Source organism: Oncorhynchus keta, chromosome 25, assembly GCF_023373465.1.
Source record: "Oncorhynchus keta strain PuntledgeMale-10-30-2019 chromosome 25, Oket_V2, whole genome shotgun sequence".
Lineage (NCBI taxonomy): Eukaryota > Metazoa > Chordata > Actinopteri > Salmoniformes > Salmonidae > Oncorhynchus > Oncorhynchus keta.
The window spans coordinates 4,205,261-4,226,537 of record NC_068445.1 but is presented as its reverse complement, the minus strand read 5'-3'; the positions used below and the strand labels follow the sequence as shown (position 1 = coordinate 4,226,537).

At 40.2% G+C, this 21,277-nt stretch overlaps 1 protein-coding gene and 1 long non-coding RNA gene across 3 annotated transcripts; both read left to right on the top strand.

Moving 5' to 3' along the window:
* The first annotated feature begins 4,687 nt into the window (after positions 1-4,687).
* Positions 4,688-8,398, top strand: LOC118358023 (interferon-inducible GTPase 1-like). 2 transcript variants are annotated; one of them, XM_035735390.2, is made up of 3 exons: positions 4,691-5,326; positions 5,446-5,566; positions 7,199-8,398. In XM_035735390.2, the coding sequence occupies exons 1-3, from the start codon at positions 4,771-4,773 to the stop codon at positions 7,266-7,268; spliced, it is 747 nt and encodes a 248-aa protein (XP_035591283.1). In that variant the 5' UTR covers positions 4,691-4,770; the 3' UTR covers positions 7,269-8,398. The 2 variants fall into 2 exon arrangements, with proteins under 2 accessions (XP_035591282.1, XP_035591283.1); XM_035735389.2 differs by having other exon boundaries at positions 4,688-5,326; positions 5,446-8,398.
* Positions 8,399-9,792: 1,394 nt separating this feature from the next.
* LOC118357892 (uncharacterized) lies at positions 9,793-11,524 on the top strand. Its single transcript, XR_004820372.1, has 3 exons — positions 9,793-9,844; positions 10,408-10,577; positions 11,153-11,524. It is a non-coding gene; the product is annotated as an uncharacterized LOC118357892 (long non-coding RNA).
* Positions 11,525-21,277: the final 9,753 nt, after the last annotated feature.

Below are 21,277 nucleotides of genomic sequence, written 5' to 3'. Positions count from 1 at the left end.
TATGTATGGTCAAGGTCTACGATTCATTCAAAGCAACTACTTTCCATTGCAAATTGATGAAACTAGATCATGTTTCTACTGAAAGTAGTACGTGTCGATAAATACCAAAAACAAAAATGTATTCATCCACCAATTACTATGTTTATACAATAGCTATTCAAGAGAAAGTACTTTATTTTTTATACATATATTGGCATTTAACATAATACAAACCTGTGTGGCAGCCATTCTATCATGTCGGAGAGCAAAAAGACTCCTCATCCTCATTTCTGTCTCTCTACTGCCTGCCTCTGCCTGTCCGTCCTCTGCCCCTGGCTCTCCCTCTAGCCCTGCCCCTTGCCCTGCTAGTTGGACTACCATCATCAATGTTGTCCAATGCAACCTGCGCATACAATGAATGACGTTAGCTGGATGTCCTGCCATGTGAAATACTTTCTTAAATACATTGGCTATTACGAAACAATTTCACAAGGTTGAAACTATTGCAGCTGGCTGTAGCTGCAATTGTGTCAAACTAACATTGGTTTAGCAAACGTTAACAAGGCTAGCAAGGGAACTGAAAGAACACATCACGTTAACTTGACATATGGTTTTACAATACAAATACTTTTTGGAGTTATATTTCACCTCATCACTCGACATTCTGTGTGTCCAGTGGTTAGCTAGTGGACTGCTGCTGTAGCTGTATGAAATGGCTGGCTAGCTAGTTAGCTAGCTATGCCTATATAAACAAATCCACACGTTTTAGAATGAAAGGGTGAGAGCATGCAAAGTAGGAGTGACTCTAGGCTTGTTGAGAAAGGGGGTGGGGGTGGGGAGGGGGAGAGTTTGTGTAATACGCCAAGCTTCCACGACGTTTGAGAAAAATAGGGATATATCATTTAAGTGCCTATGAACGGGGTATGTTATTAGGTGGCCGGCGCACCGGTTTGTGCCAAGAACTGCAAAGTTGCTGGGGTTTTCATGCTCAGTTTCCCCTGTGTATCAAGGATGGACCAACCAAAGGACATCCAGCCAACTTGACACAGCTGTGGAAAGCATTGGAGACAACATGGGCCAGTATCCCTGAAGAGTCCATGCCCTGCCGAATTTATGCTTTTCTGAGGGTAAAAGAGGGGGGATGGGACTTCCTACGGGTTAAAGAAAGATCACAGAATTCCATACAGATCACAGGTGGTATCAGCCAATAAAAAATCCATAACCCCAAGTGGCAGTAAATCACCAACCTTTGCTTTATACCTGTTCAAACACAGTCTAGGTGGCAGTGTGAACCATTTCAGTTTTTTTGCCAACTCATAGAAGTAGTAGAAGACAATTTACTTGAAATGGAGGTTGCCTCAATGGTGCTGCCCGTGCAGACACCATAATGGGGCAGGTATAATGTTGCGATGTCTAAGTCTATAGTCATGTAGACTAGTTCCATAAAAGACTGTTAGGTCCCGGTCATTCCCTTTCGTGTTGTAGTCATGGCGAGCAGAGGGTGACGCTGACGCCTTCCCCTATCCAACAGGCAGGGAACAGCTCCTGAGTGAAGGCACAGTGGAAGTCAGCAGCTGCGTCGGCCGTCTTCATAGGACATCAGTTTTCCAGCCTGGTAGTCCAGCAGCATTCCGATGCGGGAGTGTTGGGAGTGGCCAGCCACCATCTCCCGGCACACATTGCGCCAGGCCCTCAGCTTGAACTCATCCAGTTGAAGGCTCCAGCGTAGACCGTTCATTCACACCATACACCATTTCCACTTTTCCATCCGGGGAATTCCCTTGAGGTCATACGGGGGAGTGATGTGGGGTTCAAAGATTATAGTGGGAAGAGGCGCCCATAGGTTCTCCTGAGAGGGGAGCAGGTGGCTGTGCGAGGGTCAAAGGTCAGGTTCAGCGGTCTGAGGAGGGTGAGAAGACATTTCGGTATACAGCTAAATTAACTAAAAAACAAAGGATAGGTGATACATCACATTTATGTTGGCAAACTTTTGAACGCCATTCAGGTTAAGAGGAAGACAAACAGATATTTTAACAGATTGGAGATGACTATCCATAAAAACAACACACAGCTATAGCTAAATATAGAGCATTTGCCTTGGCAAAGTAAGACAATATGGGTGTCACACAATTAGGTTACCTTGCGTGTCCCTACACACAGCCTCCTCCTTCATACAGTGAGGTTAGGTTATGATAGAGGAATTTCTAAATTCCTAATTGTTTTACAGCCAAAACCAAATTCGCACTCGTTTCTAATTCATTAATGAGGTGTAAGTTCATTAACTATGTATGAAGTAGATCGAGACCAGTCTTAAAAGTCAGGTAAGAGCGTTTAATTCCAGAGAGTACTAAATGCTTACACACATTTCCACAGTTTATAAACTGAAAATGACGTCAGCGTTTTCCAAACGTTCCATTTCACAAGCAGAGGGCCCTCGCGTTATCAGCACAAAGTCAAGGCCAGTCAGCATAAATCAACATTCTCGACAATCTGGAGACGGCCCGTTCCCACCACCTGGAGATTTGTACAACTGAATGAACTGAGGAACAGACCTTCATTGTTACTAAACTCCTGACTACATTATATACAATTGGGAAAGGGAGCAAGAGAGACTAGTCAGTTCTGATTGGAATGTATACATAAGACATTTCAACCATAATTTCCTCTATCAGGTTACCATACTTGTCCTGCCCCACAGCTGTAGACACAGCCTCTCCAGGTCCTCAGACACAAGCATGGAGATCCGTGACAGGAGGTCCGTCACCCCGGTGAGCCTCTCCTGCAGGTTAGCGGTCACATCCACTTCAATGTCCTTCACATGACAAACCACCAGCAGAGACACCTACAGAGATGATATATTATGATTTGTGTTGACCAAGGCCCTTCTCCCCGGATTGTGCAGTTTGACCGGGTGGCCAGGTCTAGGAAGTGTCTTGGTGGTGATGGAGGCCTCTGTGTTCTTGGTGACCTTTAATGCTGCAGGAATGTGCCTCAACACAATCCTCTCTTGGAGCTCTACGGACAATTCCTTCGACCGCATGGCTTGGTTTTTGCTCGACATGCACTGTCAACTATGGGACCTTATATAGACTGGTGCGTTCCTTTCCAAATCATGTAAAATCAATTGAATTTACCACAGGTGGACTCAAATCAAGGTATAGAATAATCTCAAGGATGATTAATGGAAACAGAATGCCCCTGAGCTCAATTTCTAGTCTCATGGCAAAGTGTCTGAATACCTATGTAAAATTAGATTTAGCAGACTAGGATTGATAATGTCAAAAGCCGCACTGAAGTCTGTCAAGTCATATGTAAGTGCGTATAAAAATAGTTTTGCTAGGACTATCTGGGAGTGGTCTGAGTGGGGAGGAGACAACATAAATAGCATTTGTCACCAGGCAGGCAAACAGCTCTTACACAGAACGGGGTTTATCATATTCACAATTTCAATGGTATTATTTCCAACCTCATTTTGTGGTTATATCAAAGGAAAATCATGTCTTTGATTGCACTGGGCCTTATACAATGTCATCAGTGTAGAATGTCCTATTATGCTTAAAGAAGCTCTGCTTTTCTTTTTGGTAAAACTGAGGTTATAGTGCGCATCGAGTTGTATACTTCAACATGGACTTTTAACACCTCACCTGTAAAACAAAGAGGAACATTATTTCACTTATTTTTTAACACAATATGTGCTGTTTGGATACAATGTCCCTTGAACAGAGTGAAATGGAATTGACCCAAGTGGCCATAATTACAGCCATACTGTAAAGGCTGTTTGTCAGGGATTTCCTTCTCTTCTTCCGAAGAGGAGAGGCGAAAAGGATCAGAGGACCAATATGCAGGTGTGGTAAGTGTCCATGGTTCTTTTAATACGTTAAGGTACACATGAACAACTGACTACAAAAACAAGAAATGTGGAAAAACCCCAAACAGTCCTATCTGGTGCAAACACAGAGACAGGAACAATCACCCACAAACACACAGTGAAACCCAGGCTACCTAAGTACGATTCTCAATCAGAGACAACTAATGACACCTGCCTCTGATTGAGAACCATACTAGGCCGAAACATAGAAATACCCCAAAACATAGAAAAACAAACAGACTGCCCAGACTGCCCACCCAATTCACACCCTGACCATACTAAATAATAACAAAACAAAGGAAATAAAGGTCAGAACGTGACACTGTTGGAAGGAGAGGACCAAGGTGCAGCGTGATACGTGTTCATGATTTTTATTAACTGAACACTGAAATAACAAAAATAACAACGAGAATGAATAAAAACAAAAACAGTCCTGACAGGTGCAGAAAGACACAAAACAGAAAACAACTACCCACAAAACCCATGTGGGCAAGAGCTACCTAAGTATGGTTCCCAATCAGAGACAACGATAGACAGCTGTCCCTGATTGAGAACCATACCCGGCCAAAAACAAAGAAATACAAAAACATAGAAAAAAGAACATAGAATGCCCACCCTAGTAACATCCTGGCCTAACCAAAATAGAGAATAAAAGCCTCTCTATGGCCAGTGCGTGACACATACCTTGTATGGTATTCAATCTGTGTGAATGTTCATAAACATTTCCAGATGTAGAGAACAGGTCATTATCCTTGGTCCCATACCCTGACGTACAAAGTCGACCATAAAGATAAGGTATCTTACAATGCTGCTGCCAGTTATGGGTGGGTGTGGTCTAAGAATGTCATTATATGTCCAGTTCCTGGTCTCGCCATTGTCAAACATACATTCATTCACTTGCATTTATTTGAAATACGATTGCCATGGAGAATATTGATGAAGTTTCAGCAGTACTAAGAGAGCTTGAAGAAGCATTGAAGAACAACAGCTTGACCACAGCTGCAGGCAAGATTCAAGATTATTTGAAGGAGATTAATAATGTGGAGCTGAATATTGCTGTCACCGGAGAGACAGGATCCGGTAAATCTACCTTTGTCAATGCATTCAGAGGCATGAAGAATAATGAAGAAGGAGCTGCTCTAACTGGTGTGGTGGAAACCACCATGGAGGCAAAGGCTTACCCCCACCCAAAATACCCAAATTTGAAAGTTTGGGATCTCCCTGGCATCGGCACCGCTAACTTCAAACCAGAAGAGTACCTTCAGAAAGTTGAATTCGATCGCTTTGATTTCTTCATCATAGTCTCATCAGAGCGATTCAGAGCCAATGACATTACTCTGGCCAAGGAGATCCAGAAGATGAAGAAGAAGTTCTACTTTGTTCGCTCCAAGATAGACAACGACATGAGGGCTGAGGGGAGAAAAGAGAAGTTTGACCAGGATAAGACACTGGAAACAATCAGACAATACTGCATCAAAGGTTTGTCTACACACTATGTGCATTATGTAAATGTACTCTATTGCTAAACAAAAGGAATTTGTCTTTTCATATTGTAGTTAGTGGGGTTGTATTTGACTTTACTTTGTTTTGCTCCTCAGGGCTTGAGGATCAGGGTCTGGGCTCTCCTAAGGTCTTTCTCATCTCCAGTTTTGACCTTGGTCACTACGATTTCCATGACTTTGAGGAGACAATAGAGAAAGAGCTTCCTGACCACAAGAGGCATGTACTACTGTTGTCCATCCCTAATATAACCCTGCAAATCAACCAGAGGAAAAAGGAGGCTTTCAAAGCCAACATATGGAGACTAGCTTTTGTATCTGGCTTTGTGGCAGCAATACCTATCCCAGGCCTTTCCTTTGCTGTAGATGTAAGCATCTTGGTAATTGAGATCAAGAAGTACTATAATGCTTTTGGTCTTGATGATGAGTCCCTGCAGAGGCTAGCTAACAGAATGAATGTGCCAGTGGAGGAGCTGAAAGCAGTCCTCAAGTCACCTCTGAACAAAGAAATAAACAAAGATGTGGTTGTCAAGTTGCTTCAAAGTGCAGTTCTCGCAGGGGTAACGGTGGTTGAGTACCTGTTCAGTAACATTCCTATTGTCGGCAGCTTAGCTGCCGCAGGGATTTCCTTTGGTACAACCTACTACATGTTGAGGAAGTGTCTGAACGAGCTGGCTGATGATGCACACAATGTTCTGATGAAGGCACTGGCCAATGAGTGAGATAATGTTCAATATTGAATTGCAAGCTAGATCTGTGTTTGCGTTCTTTCTTGAATACTGTCTTCAAACAAGGAAATGCTGATAAGTAGATAATTAAATTATGCTGCTTGAAAATAAATGTTCAAATGTAATTGATCAATGGGACAGTAAGGTCACAATAGTTTTAATATAGGTTAGCACAATATAACCTTACTGCATTAGATGGGAAATTCATATTGGGATCTACAGCTTTTTACTCAGTAAATTTACTCTGAAAATATATATTCACAGAAAATACACCTGCTTTTACAATTTAACTCCAGTATAATCTAATCCTAGCCTTTTGATAACCAAATGGGATGTGCTTTGAAACAATTGCATGATATTTGAACATGACTCCCTCTAGAAAGTGGATTTGAAAATAATCCTAGTTTAGAATGAACCAGTGTTAATTGTCTATATATAAATTGTGGTTTTACCCAACATTACTCATTCAGTACATATGTTCTACATGAGAACAAATTATTGACCAGTTTCCTGTGTTCTCTTCTGAATCACATTAATCTTTATCTAAAACCGTCACTCTTTACTTTCCCATATTAACTAGTGCAATATTGCAGTTCATGAGCAGACCGCCAGATGGTAGTATTTAGCTGGTCAACAGTTTTAGTGTTGGTCATGCAAGGCAGTAGATGGTAATGAAAGGAATACCTAGTCATTTGTACAACTGAAATGTGTCTTCCGCATTTAGCCCAACCCCTCTGAATCAGTAGATGTAAACTATAAATAAAACACGAGGTTCAGTAATGCACATGACATATTATAGATCTGTGTACTCTAAATAGAGGGTTTTATGAGCCTTACAGCAGTTAGAGGCACTGACAGAACCTTATCAAGTACAAAAACGTCTCTCGATCTATAACATCCCACTCAATGAACAATAGTTACACTTACTGGATGTTGTCACTCCACTGTTTAATTATTACCCTTCAGTCCTTTCTGGGTTGGTTTTTATTATCTATTTACTTTTCAAAACTTAAACCCTACATATTAATAAATGACATTGAAGGCGTTTGTCTCTCCAAAGGTAGATTTGACTAGACGATCATATTCACTTCTCCTGCTGTAAACCTTTCTCCCACACCCTGTAGGTGCTTTACGAGAGGGTACACTCCACCACTGGAAAGAAGCTGTCGGAGCTCAAAGTGCACGGTATGCTAAGGGAGACAACGTGTCCCAATGCTTGGCACTGTGGGAATGTCTTCACTACTACCTACTGACCTCCGCACTTAACAGCCTGAGTCAGGGCGTAGCACTTGAGAAACCTGTCACTGAGTAGACCGATGGTCAGTTATTTCAAATATTTTACCACTCACTAAAAATACATGCAAAAGGGTTGATCGGACATTGTTTTTTTATATTTTGCGTAATGAAATAAATGCAGAGTGACATTTACTGCTTTTGTGACAGGTTAAAGGACATATTCATAGCCTGTTATACATTGAAAAGTATTAGTAAGTTCATAGTATGTGAGGATCTTAAAACATCTAAGGTTAAAAAGATGCATTCAGTATTAGTTGATAGAGATTGATAACATTCATATAATTGTGTTAAAGTTCAAATCTGTCAAAGGGTACGAATTGTGAGAGTAATGTGTAAACGTTATATTGATTACTTTATTTTGTGGTGCCTAAAAGTGTTAATCTGTGATCTACGAAATGCTCTTAAGCTTATGAGCCGGAGATCGATTGCTCTGGTCTCCACGCATATTCCTGGGGAAATTCGCGGTCTTTTCTCATTGAACTAAATGTTGACTTGAGAATACAACACCGTATCACTCTCGTGATTATTTCTCCCCTGTTTTCAGGTACTTTATTGATGATAAAAATAGTAATTTAAATGTTATAACTAGCGAACATGTCAAGAGTGTTTAAGGTGTGTTTTAGTAACGTCTTGAGGAAGTTAGAGTTAAGTTTGAAGAGAGTAATATTAGCCCTGCTCGGTTGAAGTGAAGAATAGCGTCGTACTGAGAGTAGCTGCCATTTTATGTCGATTGTGAATGAACATGCGTGTTGTTAATAAGATATTTTGCTGTGTTATTTGTATAATGGGTTTTCTGTTATGTAATGTGTTACTTTTGTGAAATGATTGAACTAAATGTTGACTTGAGAATACAACACCGTATCACTCTCGTGATTATTTCTCCCCTGTTTTCAGGGGCGTAACACTTTCGGGGTTACTTATTTACACCAGTGAATTCAATCATTGTTATTATGATGTATGATGAGTGTGATTTCATTGTTATGACTTTCTCTTTACATTGATCAAAAATAAATGTTCAATGTTCAACACCACTGCTCACACACCCGTCGTTACTATGGCAACCAGTGTAGCCAAGTCAGCAAATGACTGCTGTCTGAACACACACACACACACATCCAATTTGCTGTTTGGACAGTCAGTTTTCCAAAACATATTTTAACAACAAAACTGATCTGAGCATTAAGGCCTGCACTGTGAACAAGGCTTCAAGGAAAGGTTCACCTATTTTGAATGTAATATTGTTTTTGTGCATCTCTGAGTGATGTTTTATCAATTCCCCTGGTCACTTCATGTTTTCATGTGTATCTGAGTTACTGGCATTCAAGCACGCAGAAATCCGGCAGGTATGACGGAGCACTGTATAAAGTAGTTCTCACTACTATGGAATTGAATATGAATGCGACTTTTAGATTGCGAAAACCTCTCACACATGTTAGATTTCAATACTTGCCGATGTCATAACTTGGGAGGATGGATGCCTTCTCTCGAATGAACCATTGAATACATTTTTGCGATATTCCTACATTTTTTTTTTACGAATCCAATAAATTAAAGAACGTATCACGCGCCACCCAGCAGACTGTCAACCAATTGTATTCACGTTGTTACGCTGCGTCACACGGTTGCTAAGCTAATCATAATGCACTCCCTTATCAAAGTCAATGTACAGTATATCTACGTGCCTATTTTCCTCGAAAGAACATAATGTTTTGTACTTGTTGAAAAAAATGTGCGCTAATGTTGTGTTTTTGAGCTAGCGCCCAATAGACTGCACAGAAGGTTGGTGGCACCTTAATTGGAAACGACAGGCTCGTGTTAATGCATGGAGTGTAATAGTATTAAGCACAAACACATGGGTTCCATTTGTTTGATGCCATTCCATTAGCTCCTTTCTAGACATTATTATGAGCCGTCCTCTCCGCAGCAACTTCCACTTATAGACTCCGTTGACGGAGTATGGGCAACGTTTCCCATCTCCTCATAAGTGTGTCTGCCATAGTGAATGTCAGACCTCACTGTGAAGCACATTCATCTGCAGGTTGAACATGAGATTGTAGACTCCTAATTTACATGCTGATATTATCTTTGGTATTATTGTGTGTAGCTACATTTAGCTACCAAGCCAGCCCACATAGAGAGCATTGCATTGTGGATTTTGTCGTCGACTTGAGATTCAATAGATTTCCACAACAATTGTTCATGTTGCCACCAACCTTATTATAATGCCAAAATGAAACATGTGTTCATAAAAAATATTGTTCTCACATATGAGTGTTATTTAACACTGTAAATGAAAGGAATGAGTGGTTTCGGGTGGATTTGTGTAGCTCGTTGTCGTTATTTGGGATTAATTGGGTGTTCTATTTGATTATTCTGATTATTCTATTTGCTTCGACTGATTTTTTTTTACCCCATTCAAGGCCTCTCAAAGATAAATGCATGTCTGTGCCACAAGAGGGTGCAAGGACCTTACAGTAAGTCTTTTTGTATGTACAGTATATACTTTAGACTTTCCTGACACACATAATTTGCATCAAAGTCTGGCTATTTTATGACTTTCCTGACATGACTGATAGACAAATCCTAAACCTGACACATTATTTTTCAACTATTGTCATAAGATGATCAGGAGAGAGAAATGCAAACCTTCCCCATATGCTACTGACAAACTGTGACATCAAGTTTAATCAGTGTTCCACACACAATACTTTAGCAATGAATCCTTCCATCATGACGTTCACTATTCTTATGTATTTGAAAATGTGTAAGCGATAAAGAGTGAACTTGACATTCACTCACCCATATCAGGGATACATTGTCAATTAAGGGCCTTACACATTAGCTGGCATTATACCCACCAGCTAGAGTCTTCTATTTACAGCATTGTGTCAGCTGAATTCATTACGTTTAGGGTTTTTAAAATGTAAATGAAATCACAATTTAAAATACTAATTATCATTGTTTGATCTATAATGTTCAGTTGAATTGACAATTCATACATTATATCGATACTTCACACAATTGTTTTTTTAATCAGGGTCTTGAAGTGAGGCCAGGATTAAAAACCCAATTTTTGGTCGATCTGGCATCTACGGCGCGAAGGGTCCATGCGGCGCCAGAGATTATGATGTAGTTGCAGTGAACGTTGGCTGTACAGAAGATCCGTGCCTAACTCCATGCACCTCCCAAAATTGTGCAGCTCTGGAGGTGACTTGCATAACAGTGCAACAGTGCACTGAGGACAAACAGCACATTGTGTAAACAAGTAGACTTAGATGAAACATGTCTTTAGCTCTACTGTACCTAATCTTTCTCCTTTTTGTGGGGAAGTAAGTTGTGGATTAGCTTATTCGCTTGGTGGAATTCCACTTTTGATTTATTTTAGTGCACTACTGATAATGTCAGATCCAAAAGTTCCCAGAGAGAAGCCACAGTCAAGAATGACTATAATTCAGTATTTGAGTTAATTTAGTTTTTGTATATTGCTTTTCTGTATTTACTAGGTGCCTGGGGAAACACTGGCTGAGAGAGACCAGGATTCAATCCGATCACACTTTGTCACTTATGCACCTTTTAAAGATAATTTCCAACATATGTCGTTTTTACTGTGATTGAGGTCTTCACAAATGCAGGAATGTTTCCTTTCAAATGTGCAAAGCAGACAAAGTTCAATCAGATTGAATCCTGTCCATAATCCTGAATACTGGCCATGGAATCTGTTATGTCATGTATTGGCCTTGCTGACAATGTTACTTTCTTTGTTCATCACACATTCTGTACAGTGTCAGAAACTGCAGAGTTGTGCCAGGAATTCACCCTGACAAAAACGGACACCCAAAACATCTCATCGAATGGCTTGTGACAGTCCTCTGCAGCAGTTACCTCCACTGGTACCTTCACAAAGAGGGAGAGACTTTGAGGAGGATGCTGTACATGGCAACTGCTGATGAGAGAACACAGGAGATAAGACACCAAAATAAACAATGGATGAGTGACCCTGGCGTTGAGGAAGTCACAGCAGAGAAATTAGAGAAGGACCTATTCATTTTCTGATTCAGTTGGCTCAAGGCTGTTTCTGTACTGAAGTCAGCCTACCTGTCTCATAGACTCTGACCAGCAACTCCTTATTATTGTGGTTAGAAATCACATTTGATGGCCACCATTGGGGGGGGGTACAAATTACCTGAATATCAAGATACAATACATTCGGAAAAAGTTATGACAGCTGTTATGACATATTGGATTAAATGGTTTGCTGTAGCTAAAGTGTTAGGACACCTGTCATAACTGTGTCATGGTGAGAAGTATCATAACATTAGACAAAAAACATCTTCATATTTTGTGTAGTTAAAATGGTCTAGCAAAAAGCACGAGCTGACACACACCCTGTAATGTTTTTATAGGTGCTGCCTAATGAAGATGAAACTGTCAGAAAAATAAAGTCACACCATATTTCCAGCATGTTTTTTTTAATCTTGCAGATGTTATATAATTTGAAGCAGAAAGTTGGGCAGAGAGTGCTACATGGTCTCTAATTCACAATCAAACGAACTACGGTAACATCAGTTTTGATACAGGATGTGTCTTGTAGTTAAACACTTTGGGAATCCCTGTAGGCACAGTAGTAGGTGGTTGAGCGATTGGTTTATATTTCAGGAATTTTCAGAGTGTACATACTGGATCCCACTTTCTCTCACCGTTGCAACTTGTTATAAACCCCCCTTAGCCACCAGCTGTGCCCTGGACACCATATGTGAATTGATTTCCCCCCCACCACATCGACCCATCTTCAGAGTTTGTGCTGTTAGGTGACAAACTGGGATATGCTTAACACCCCGTCCGTCCTATAATCTAAGCTAGATGCCCTCAATCTCGCACACATTATCAAGGAACCTAACAGGTACAACCCTAAATCTGTAAACCCGGGCACCCTCATAGATATCATCCTGACCAAATTGCCCTCTAATTACACCTCTGCTGTCTTCAACCAGGATCTCAGCGATCACTGCCTCATTGCCTGCCTCCGTAATGGGTCCGCGGTCAAACGACCACCCCTCATCACTGTCAAATGCTCCCTTAAACACTTCAGCGAGCAGGACCAAACAGTCCGAAGAATACAAACATGACAACTACAACCAACAGAGTAACAAAAAAAACAATCCTGCACAAAACAAGGGCGAGTTAAACTACTACATATAGGGAAGCTAATTAAACTAAAATAAACACAGGTGAAACTAATAAGACAAAATCAACAGACAAACGAAAAAGGGATCGTAGCGGCTAGTAGGACGGTGACGACGACCGCCGAGCACCGCCCGAACAGGCAGGGGAGCCAACTTCGGCGGAAGTCGTGACACTCCTGACTGTAATTAAAGCGATGTGGATGTTGTGCCGTAATGCCAGCAGATTACTAATTGCCTTTGTCGGTCGTTCATCATCTTAATGAATATAAGCAAGTGATGTCTGCTAAATAATCAAGTTAGGTTTCTCCAGAAATAAATACATCTAAATAACAAACTGACTTTATTTACATATTAAATCATTTAGAAGTATATAAAAGCCCCTAAGATATTCTCACAGATCCTAGAGGAAAATGCCCCTTAGATAATAATTTAGAGTCCTCCAATCCTCTAAATGTAATTATTGGCGGAGAGTCACGTCATTGAAAAAAATATTTTTAGATATACTATAGGCATTTGTTGTGGAAGAATCAGAATTTGTTGGTAACATACGTAAGATGTTTTATATTCATCATATGTTTGTAAGTTACTTCTCATCAGAATGGTATTTTTGTATAATACTGTGGCGGATTGCAGTTATCTGTTCTATGTCAAGACTAAGTTGCATGGGCCGCAGAGAGGGGAGAGGTCAAAGTGTCATCATGTGTAAACATATCTTTTGCTCCACAATGTCTGTGTGCCAGTCAGTGTGTCTCTGTGATCTTGTCCAGGATTGGTTGTATTTAGAATTGGTTGTATCTAAATGACAATTTGATATATGACTGTTGATATGGAGGATTGGTTTATAGTTCTGAGTTTGAGAGAGGAGACAAAGCTGAACAATGAATTATGCCGATGCTGTTGTATCCTGTGTATCTTTACTATAAAGGATCCCATTTTGCCATTGTGTTGGGACTCTTGGGATTGTGATAGAGCTGATATAATTAAAGATGGACTTTGATAACTAACTCCGACTTGTGTGTGTGGTTTGCTCCCATGATTTGGTAAATAGAGGAAATTTCCACAACACCTTTCATAGGCAAAATGACTCCCACTCGTGTTTAGTAATGTGCTGTTAAAAATGGTGTAGGTCTTATTTATTTAAAGAGCATATTGAAGTTAGAAGCAAAAGCCTTCAACTATTTTAGCACCATTTCACGTTGCTCTGAGAAAAGCATGGGGACTGGTCTTGGTAAATTAATGAGATTTTTATTTTCACTTAATTTCTGTTTTGGTGTTGGTAAGACAATAATTATAAAATTAGGGTGCAGAAATGTTATGCTCTTAGTGTACTGTAACCTTTATTTAACTAGGCAAGTCAAATTCTTATTTGCAAAGACAGCATACTCCTTCCATATATTCCATTCCATCCTAACGGAAACCATGAGGGTTTCGTTTTTAGTTTCTCTGAATAGAAACACCATAATATTAATCAAATTAATTAAGCCAAATTTCTTAAAATCAATCCCATATCCTATGTTATTACAAAAATGTTTTCAATTCTCTGTTAATGACAATACGGAAGACTATCAAATGCTTCTCAAAGATGCCCTCTGATGCCCTCAAACTAGCAATAACTTGCAGTAACAGAAAAAATGGCTGACAAATAGATAACATGCCACAGAATGCTGCAGCAGCCCGCAAGGTTCCTCCTCTAAAAGTTGCATCAAGGCCATCAGAGTATTAAACAGCCTTCACAGAGAGGCTGCTGCCTACATACAGACTTGAAATCATTGGCCACTTTAACAAATGGAGCACTAGTCACTTTATTAATGCCACTTTAACAGTGGTGGACAAAGTACTAAATAGTCATTCTTGAGTAAAAGTAAAGATCTCTTAATAGAAAATGACTCAAGTTAAAGTGAAATTCACCCAGTAAAATACTACTTGAGTAAAAGTCTAAAAGTATTTGGTTTTAAATATACTTAAGTATCAAAAGTAAATGGAATTGCTAAAATGTAAAGTATTGAAAGTAATAGTATAAGTATTCATAATTTTTAATTCCTTATATTAAGCAAACCAGACTGCACATTTTTCTTGTTTTTTTATTGACGGATAGCCAGGGGCACACTCAGACAAAATTTACAAACAAAGCATTTGTGTTTAGTGAGTCCACCAGATCAGAGGAAGTAGGGATGAGCAGGGATGTTCTCTTGATAAGTGTGTGAATTGGACCAGAGCTCAGAACATGCGCTGACCAGCTGGCAAATGTCTTCACTGACATTTTTAATCTCTCCCTGACACAGTCTGTAATACCTATAATACCTATGTTTCAAGCAGACCCTGCTCCCAAGAATGCCAAGATAACCTGTTTGAATGACTATCGCCTCGTAGCACTCACATCTGTAGCCATGAAATGCTTTGAAAGGCTGGTAATAGCTAAAGGACTCTGACCATGAGAAACAAGATTCTATGGTCTGATGAAAAATATATTGAAATCTTTGGCCTGAATGCCAAGTGTCAAATCTGGAGGAAACCTGGCACCATCTCTACGGTGAAGCATGGTGGCGGCAGCATCATGCTGTGGGGATGGTTTTCAGCGGCAGGGACTGGGAGACTTGTCAGGATTGTGGGAAAGATTAATGGAGCAAAGTACACAGAGATCCTTGATGAAAACCTGCTCTAGACCTCAGACTGGGTCAAAGGTTCACCTTCCAACAGGACAACGACCCTAAGCACACAGCCAAGACAACACAGGAATGTCCTTGAGTGGCCCAACCAGAGCTCGGACCTCAACCTGATCGAACATCTCTGGAGAGACCTGATAATAGCTGTGCAGCGATGCTCCCCATCCAACCTGACAGAGCTTGAGAGGATCTGCAGAGAAAAATGGGAGAAACTCCGCAAATACAGGTGTGTCAAGCTTGTAGTGTCATACCCAAGACGACTTGAGGCTGTAATTGCTGCCAAAGGTTCTTCAACAAAGTACTGAGTAAAGGGTCTGAATACTTATGTAAATGTGATATTTCAAATTAAATGTTTTATACATTTGCAAAAATGTATAGAAACCAGTTTTTGCTTTGTCATTATGTAGATTGATGAGATTTAAAAAGTTTTTTTTTTTTAATAAGGCTATAATGTAACAAAATGTGGAAAAAGTAAAGGGGTCTGAATACTTTCTGAATGCACCGTACATATCTACCTCTATTACCTCGTACCCCTGCACATCGACTCAGTACGGGTCCCCTGTGTAAATAGCCAAGTTATCTTTTACTTGTGTATTTATTCCTTGTGTTTTAATGTTTCAATAATTTCACATTTATTTCTCTCTGCATTGTTGGGAAGGGCCTCTAAGTAACCATTTCACTGTTAGTCTACACTTTCTTTTTTATGAAGCTTGTGACAAATAAAATTGTATTTATGTATTTGAGATATTCATGTATTTAATTTTCAATAAATTAGCTACATTTTCTAAAATCACGCTTTCACTTTTTAATTATTGGGTGTGGGGGGTAGATGGGTGAGAAAACAAATGTTTTCTTTGAATTCAGGCAGTAATACAACAACATGTGGAATAAGTCAAGGGGTATCAATACAATCTGAAGGCACGAGATTGAAATTAACCCATCAGTCTTCTCCCTCTTCCTCAGCAACCTTCCAGTCCATGTGCAGTCTGCGTCTGGCCTCTCTGGTTTACACAGTGATGATAGTGAAGAGCATGGTGTACTGCTGTGGGCTCTCTCTCCTGCTACACCACAGGAACATGGGAAATAGCCCCCCTTCCTGAAGAAAAGCTCATCTCTTCATTATGAAGAATTCTGAAAGAGCTCTGGGAAATGAGGAAATTTCGGTCCCCATTTTCGTCTTCCAATTCCTCACAGTGAGAAAAAAGTACTATTACTGATATCTAACATTAGTATTGCTAGATTTTTTTTGACAACCTTTACTAGCTAATGACATTGCCATCTGTCTGAAGTAAATGTGAAGACATAATAATGCTGACAAAATTGTTTCCTACTTAATATTTGCCCTGTGTGGCAATATCATCGTATTTCCGAAACTCTACAGTTTAATTTAGACCAAACATGGATGCTAAGAATGACTGGGCACCGCTAAAGTTGTTGGCAACAAAATCAATGATATACACCACCATTGAAAGGTTTGGGGTCACTTAGAAATGTCCTTGTTTTTGAAAGAAAAGCTATTTTTTTTGTCCATTTGCAATTGCAATTGTCTCTTTAAGACCAGTCACCAGTCACTCATTCACAAATCACTTATGCAGGCAATTTGAAATAAACAATTTTTTTGGGGTCAATCGGCTTTGAAATCAGTCTGTTGTTTTATGCTTTGCAAAGTTGTAGGGTGGTGAGCTTCAGCTGTAAGCTAACCTGCAATGTTAGCTTTCTTTGAATGCTTAATAAAAGACAGGTTAAAAACAATTGAAAGGCCCCGAACATTGAAAATCATGTTTTTCATCAAACTGGATGATATTCAGAGGAAACTAGTTTAAAGTAGGTTAACCCACATATGACAAATGACTGTAACTGGTACATTGATAAAGTTTGATCAGTAAGTTACTGGTCCCCTCCCAACATGTCAAACTCTTGGAATTAGTAGGCTGGCATTACCGGAACACACTCTTTTCACACCATTTCGCCTGGTGGGCGGTGCCATATATCATTGTGGGCATAGATTACAGTGTGCATAATAATAATAATTAATAACAATACGGGTGCACACAGCATGGAGAATGAGATGAGCACCCGCTCAAGTCTGAATCTTGGAATCTATTTTCAACTCACCGCCTAACTACAGTATGGATGTTACTGTTTCATCAATGAGTGTCACGTCCTGACCTTAGTTCCTTTTTTATGTCTCTGTTTTAGTTTGGTCAGGGCGTGAGTTGGGGTGGGCATTCTATGTTTTGTGTTCTATGTTTTCCATTTCTATGTGTTTGGCCTGGTATGGTTCCCAATCAGAGGCAGCTGGCAATCGTTGTCTCTGATTGAAAACCATACTTAGGCAGCCTGTTTTTCCCACTTGAGTTGTGGGTAGTTGTTTTCTGTCTCTGTGTTTCTACCAGACAGAACTGTTTCGGTTGTACGTTTGTTTACTTTGTGTTTCAGTGTTCAGCTTATCGAATAAATCTAACATGGACACTTACCACGCTGCATCTTGGTCCTCCTCTTCTTCCACCACCAACAACAGCCGTTACAATGATTGACAAAGATGAAATAATGTCATCACTGAATTCATGTTATGTTTGCTATTTCATGCAGCCACAGAATAAAAAGTTCCTAAAAAAATGATTTTGTATTCAAATGTCTACTATTTAAAGTTCAGAAATATCATTCACGCAAACTAATGAGACTGGGTGTTAAAGTTGGCCTCATGTATAGGCCCTCCAGAAAATAAATAAGATCAAGGACATCCGAAATCCATCACATTAACTATATGTAATGAAGCCAGCAATGCTGATACCAAATTCATTTAAAAAATATTAAAGTTATCACATGGGGCTAGAGAAAGAGAGAGAGCGATATACTCACACACATACAGCTTATGTAGCTAGGTCTACAGTAAAACTCACACCGTATCATCCAAATCAAAGTTTATTTGCCGCGTGCGCCGAACACAGGTGTAGTAGACCTTACAGAGAAATGCTTACTTACAAGCCCTAACCAACAGTGCAATTTTTAAGTAAAAAATAGATACTAGGTAAACAATTGATAAGTAAAGAAATACAACAACAAAAAAATGAAGTAAAATGACAGTGATTATAACAGTAGCGAAGCTCTATAAAGGTGGTACCAGTACAGGGTCCATGTGCGCTGGCACCGGTTAGTTGGGCTAATTTAGGTAAAACATACATGTATGTATCGTTAAAGTGACTATGCATAGAGTGCCAGTAGCGTAAAAGAGGGGGTTGGCGGGTGGCTGGACATAATGCAAATAGTCTGAGTAGCCAATGTGCGGGGACAACCGGTTAGTCGGGCTAATTGAGATATGTACATGAATGTATAGTTAAAGTGACAATGCATAGATGATAAACAGAGTAGCAGCAGCGTAAAAGAGGGGTTGGCGGGGGAGGGCACAATGCAAATAGTCTGGGTAGCCATTTGATTAGATGTTCAGTAGTCTAATGGCTTGTGGGTAGAAGCTGTTTAGAAGCCTCTTGAACCTAGACTTGGCGTTCTGGTATCGCTTGCCGTGTGGTAGCAGAGGGAACTGTCTATGACTCGGGTGGCTGGAGTCTTTGGCAATTTTTAGAGCCTTCATCTGACACCGCCTGGTATAGAGGTACTGGATGGCAGGCAGCTTGGCCCCAGCGATGTACTGGGCCATACGCACTACCCTATGTAGTGCCTTGCGGTCGGAGGCCGAGCAGTTGCCATACCAGGCAGTGATGCAACCAGTCAGGATGCTCTCGATGGTGCAGCTGTAGAATCTTTTGAGGATCTGAGGACCCATGCCAAATGTTTTCAGTCGCCTGAGTGGGCATAGGTTTTGTCATGCCCTCTTCACGACTGTCTTGGTGTGCTTGGACCATGTTAGTTTGTTGGTGATGTGGACACCAAGGAACTTGTAGCTCTCAACGTGCTCCACTACAGCCCCATCGATGAGAATGGGGGCAAGCTCAGTCCTCCTTTTTCTGTAGTCCACAATCATCTCCTTAGTCTTGACCACGTTGAGGGAGAGGTTGTTATCCTGGCACCACACGGCCAGGAGTCATCAGATTGAGGGTTCTCAATGGCCAGAAGGTTGGGTTAGGTCCTCAGTCACTGTCAATCTGATTCCTCACTTTCATACAAATGCATACGTCAGAGGTCTCTTTTTTAAAGACATTGCTAATGCTACAGCTTAGCCCACTAGCTACTTGCATAAACAACAACACTGAATGACTATGAATGAGTGTCAGAGGTTACGTGATTGACTGCCGGCAGGTGCCACTTGTATCAATAAATCATTATCAGAATATAGTTTGTGTGGTAATAATTTATTATCATTATTTCCAATTCTTGCTTAGATTGTAATGGACACATATGATATGTGTAAAACACTTTGAGATTATACTAATTATGATGAGCTAATGCTAAACTAATTGCCAGCTTTGTGTGGAGCCATGTTTTGCACTCTGCGTGTCACGTAAATGTCTCTTGGACCACATATGGTATTACTGTAACGGCTGTTGGAAGGAGAGGACCAAGGTGCAGCGTGTTCATGATTTTTATTAACTGAATACTGAAATATCAAAAATAACAAAGTGAATGACCAAAAACCAAAACAGTCCTGTAAGGTGCAGAAAACACTAAACAGAAAATAACTACCCACAAAAACCATGTGGGAAAAGCTACCTAAGTATGGTTTCCAATCAGAGACAATGATAGACAGCTGTCCCTGATTGAGAACCATACCCGGCCAAAGAAATACAAAAACATAGAAAAAATAACATAGAATGCCCACCCTAGTCACACCGTGGCCTAACCAAAATAGAGAATAAAAACCTCTATGGCCAGGGTGTGACAATTACAAAACAAGGTGTAGGGATGGGTCACACGTCTTTTGAGGAAACTTGTGATGTGATGATAGTAGACGACACTACCTTCAACATGCATACTAAAAAACAGACCCAACTCATCTTGTCACCTCTTCTTATCTTTGGTTGAAGTGCATCACCAAAAATGGCTTCGTGGTGAATTCTCCAGTGATGAACTGTAATGGATATTAGCTCATTCATACTATAGTTTCTGTCAGCGGAGAGTTAGCTAAATATGACCGCTTGCGTTAGCTCACTCTTTCTTCAGTTAGCGCTAGGACTAATGTAGCCTACATGTTCTGATTTGGATGAGAATTGTGTTATGCTGTTGCTACTTCTGTGAATATCTGAACATTGCATCCAAAAATAAATTGCTCACATTGAGGACATAACATTATAAAGACTGTGTTTGTGCAAAATGTTTCAGTGTAAAAACAGTGTGGCCAGCTCAATGTTAACTGTTACGTCAATTGTAACTAGAGTCCTCTAATCACACGGGTTTGAGCGTATACGCTGCAGGGGACCACTGTAGAAGGATCACACCCATGTGTTTGTATGTATCCCCCAAATAATTAGGTTATTGGTAGGCCATCATTGTAAATAAGAATATGTTCTTAACTGACTTGCCTAATTAAATGAAGGTTAAATAAAATAAAAATAAGTACAATTCCACACATTTTGACTAGAGGCTGAGAGAAAATGTTGAAGTTAATTTCCTGCAATTTCTATGCTATCTGGGGTCCCACAATGTCTATATTTGGGGGGGGTTAGAGGACACAAGGTGTTTCTTTGGAGTGCAACGTAGAAACCAAGGTCTTTTGTGGCACCATTGCCACAACCTCTCTGCCCATGCTGTTGCTGGTTTACCTAAAAACGTCAGTTCAAGAAAGATCTGTCTCTTTTACATAGCAACCAAGGAAGGATGAGATCTGTTTGATGATTACCTAGGGGGATTTCACAATGCACGACCCAACAAATTGCAACTATCACCTGCACCCTCTGAATGGCACACATACACAATCCATGTCTCTAAGCTTAGACATTCTTCTTTAACTGTCTCCTCCCCTTCATCTCCACTGATTAAGGTAGGTTTAAGAGGTGACATCAATAAGGGATCATAGCTTTCACCTGGATTCATCTGGTCAATATATGTCATGGAAAGAGCAGTTGTTCTCAATGTTTTGTATACTCAGTGCACATAGAAACTCATT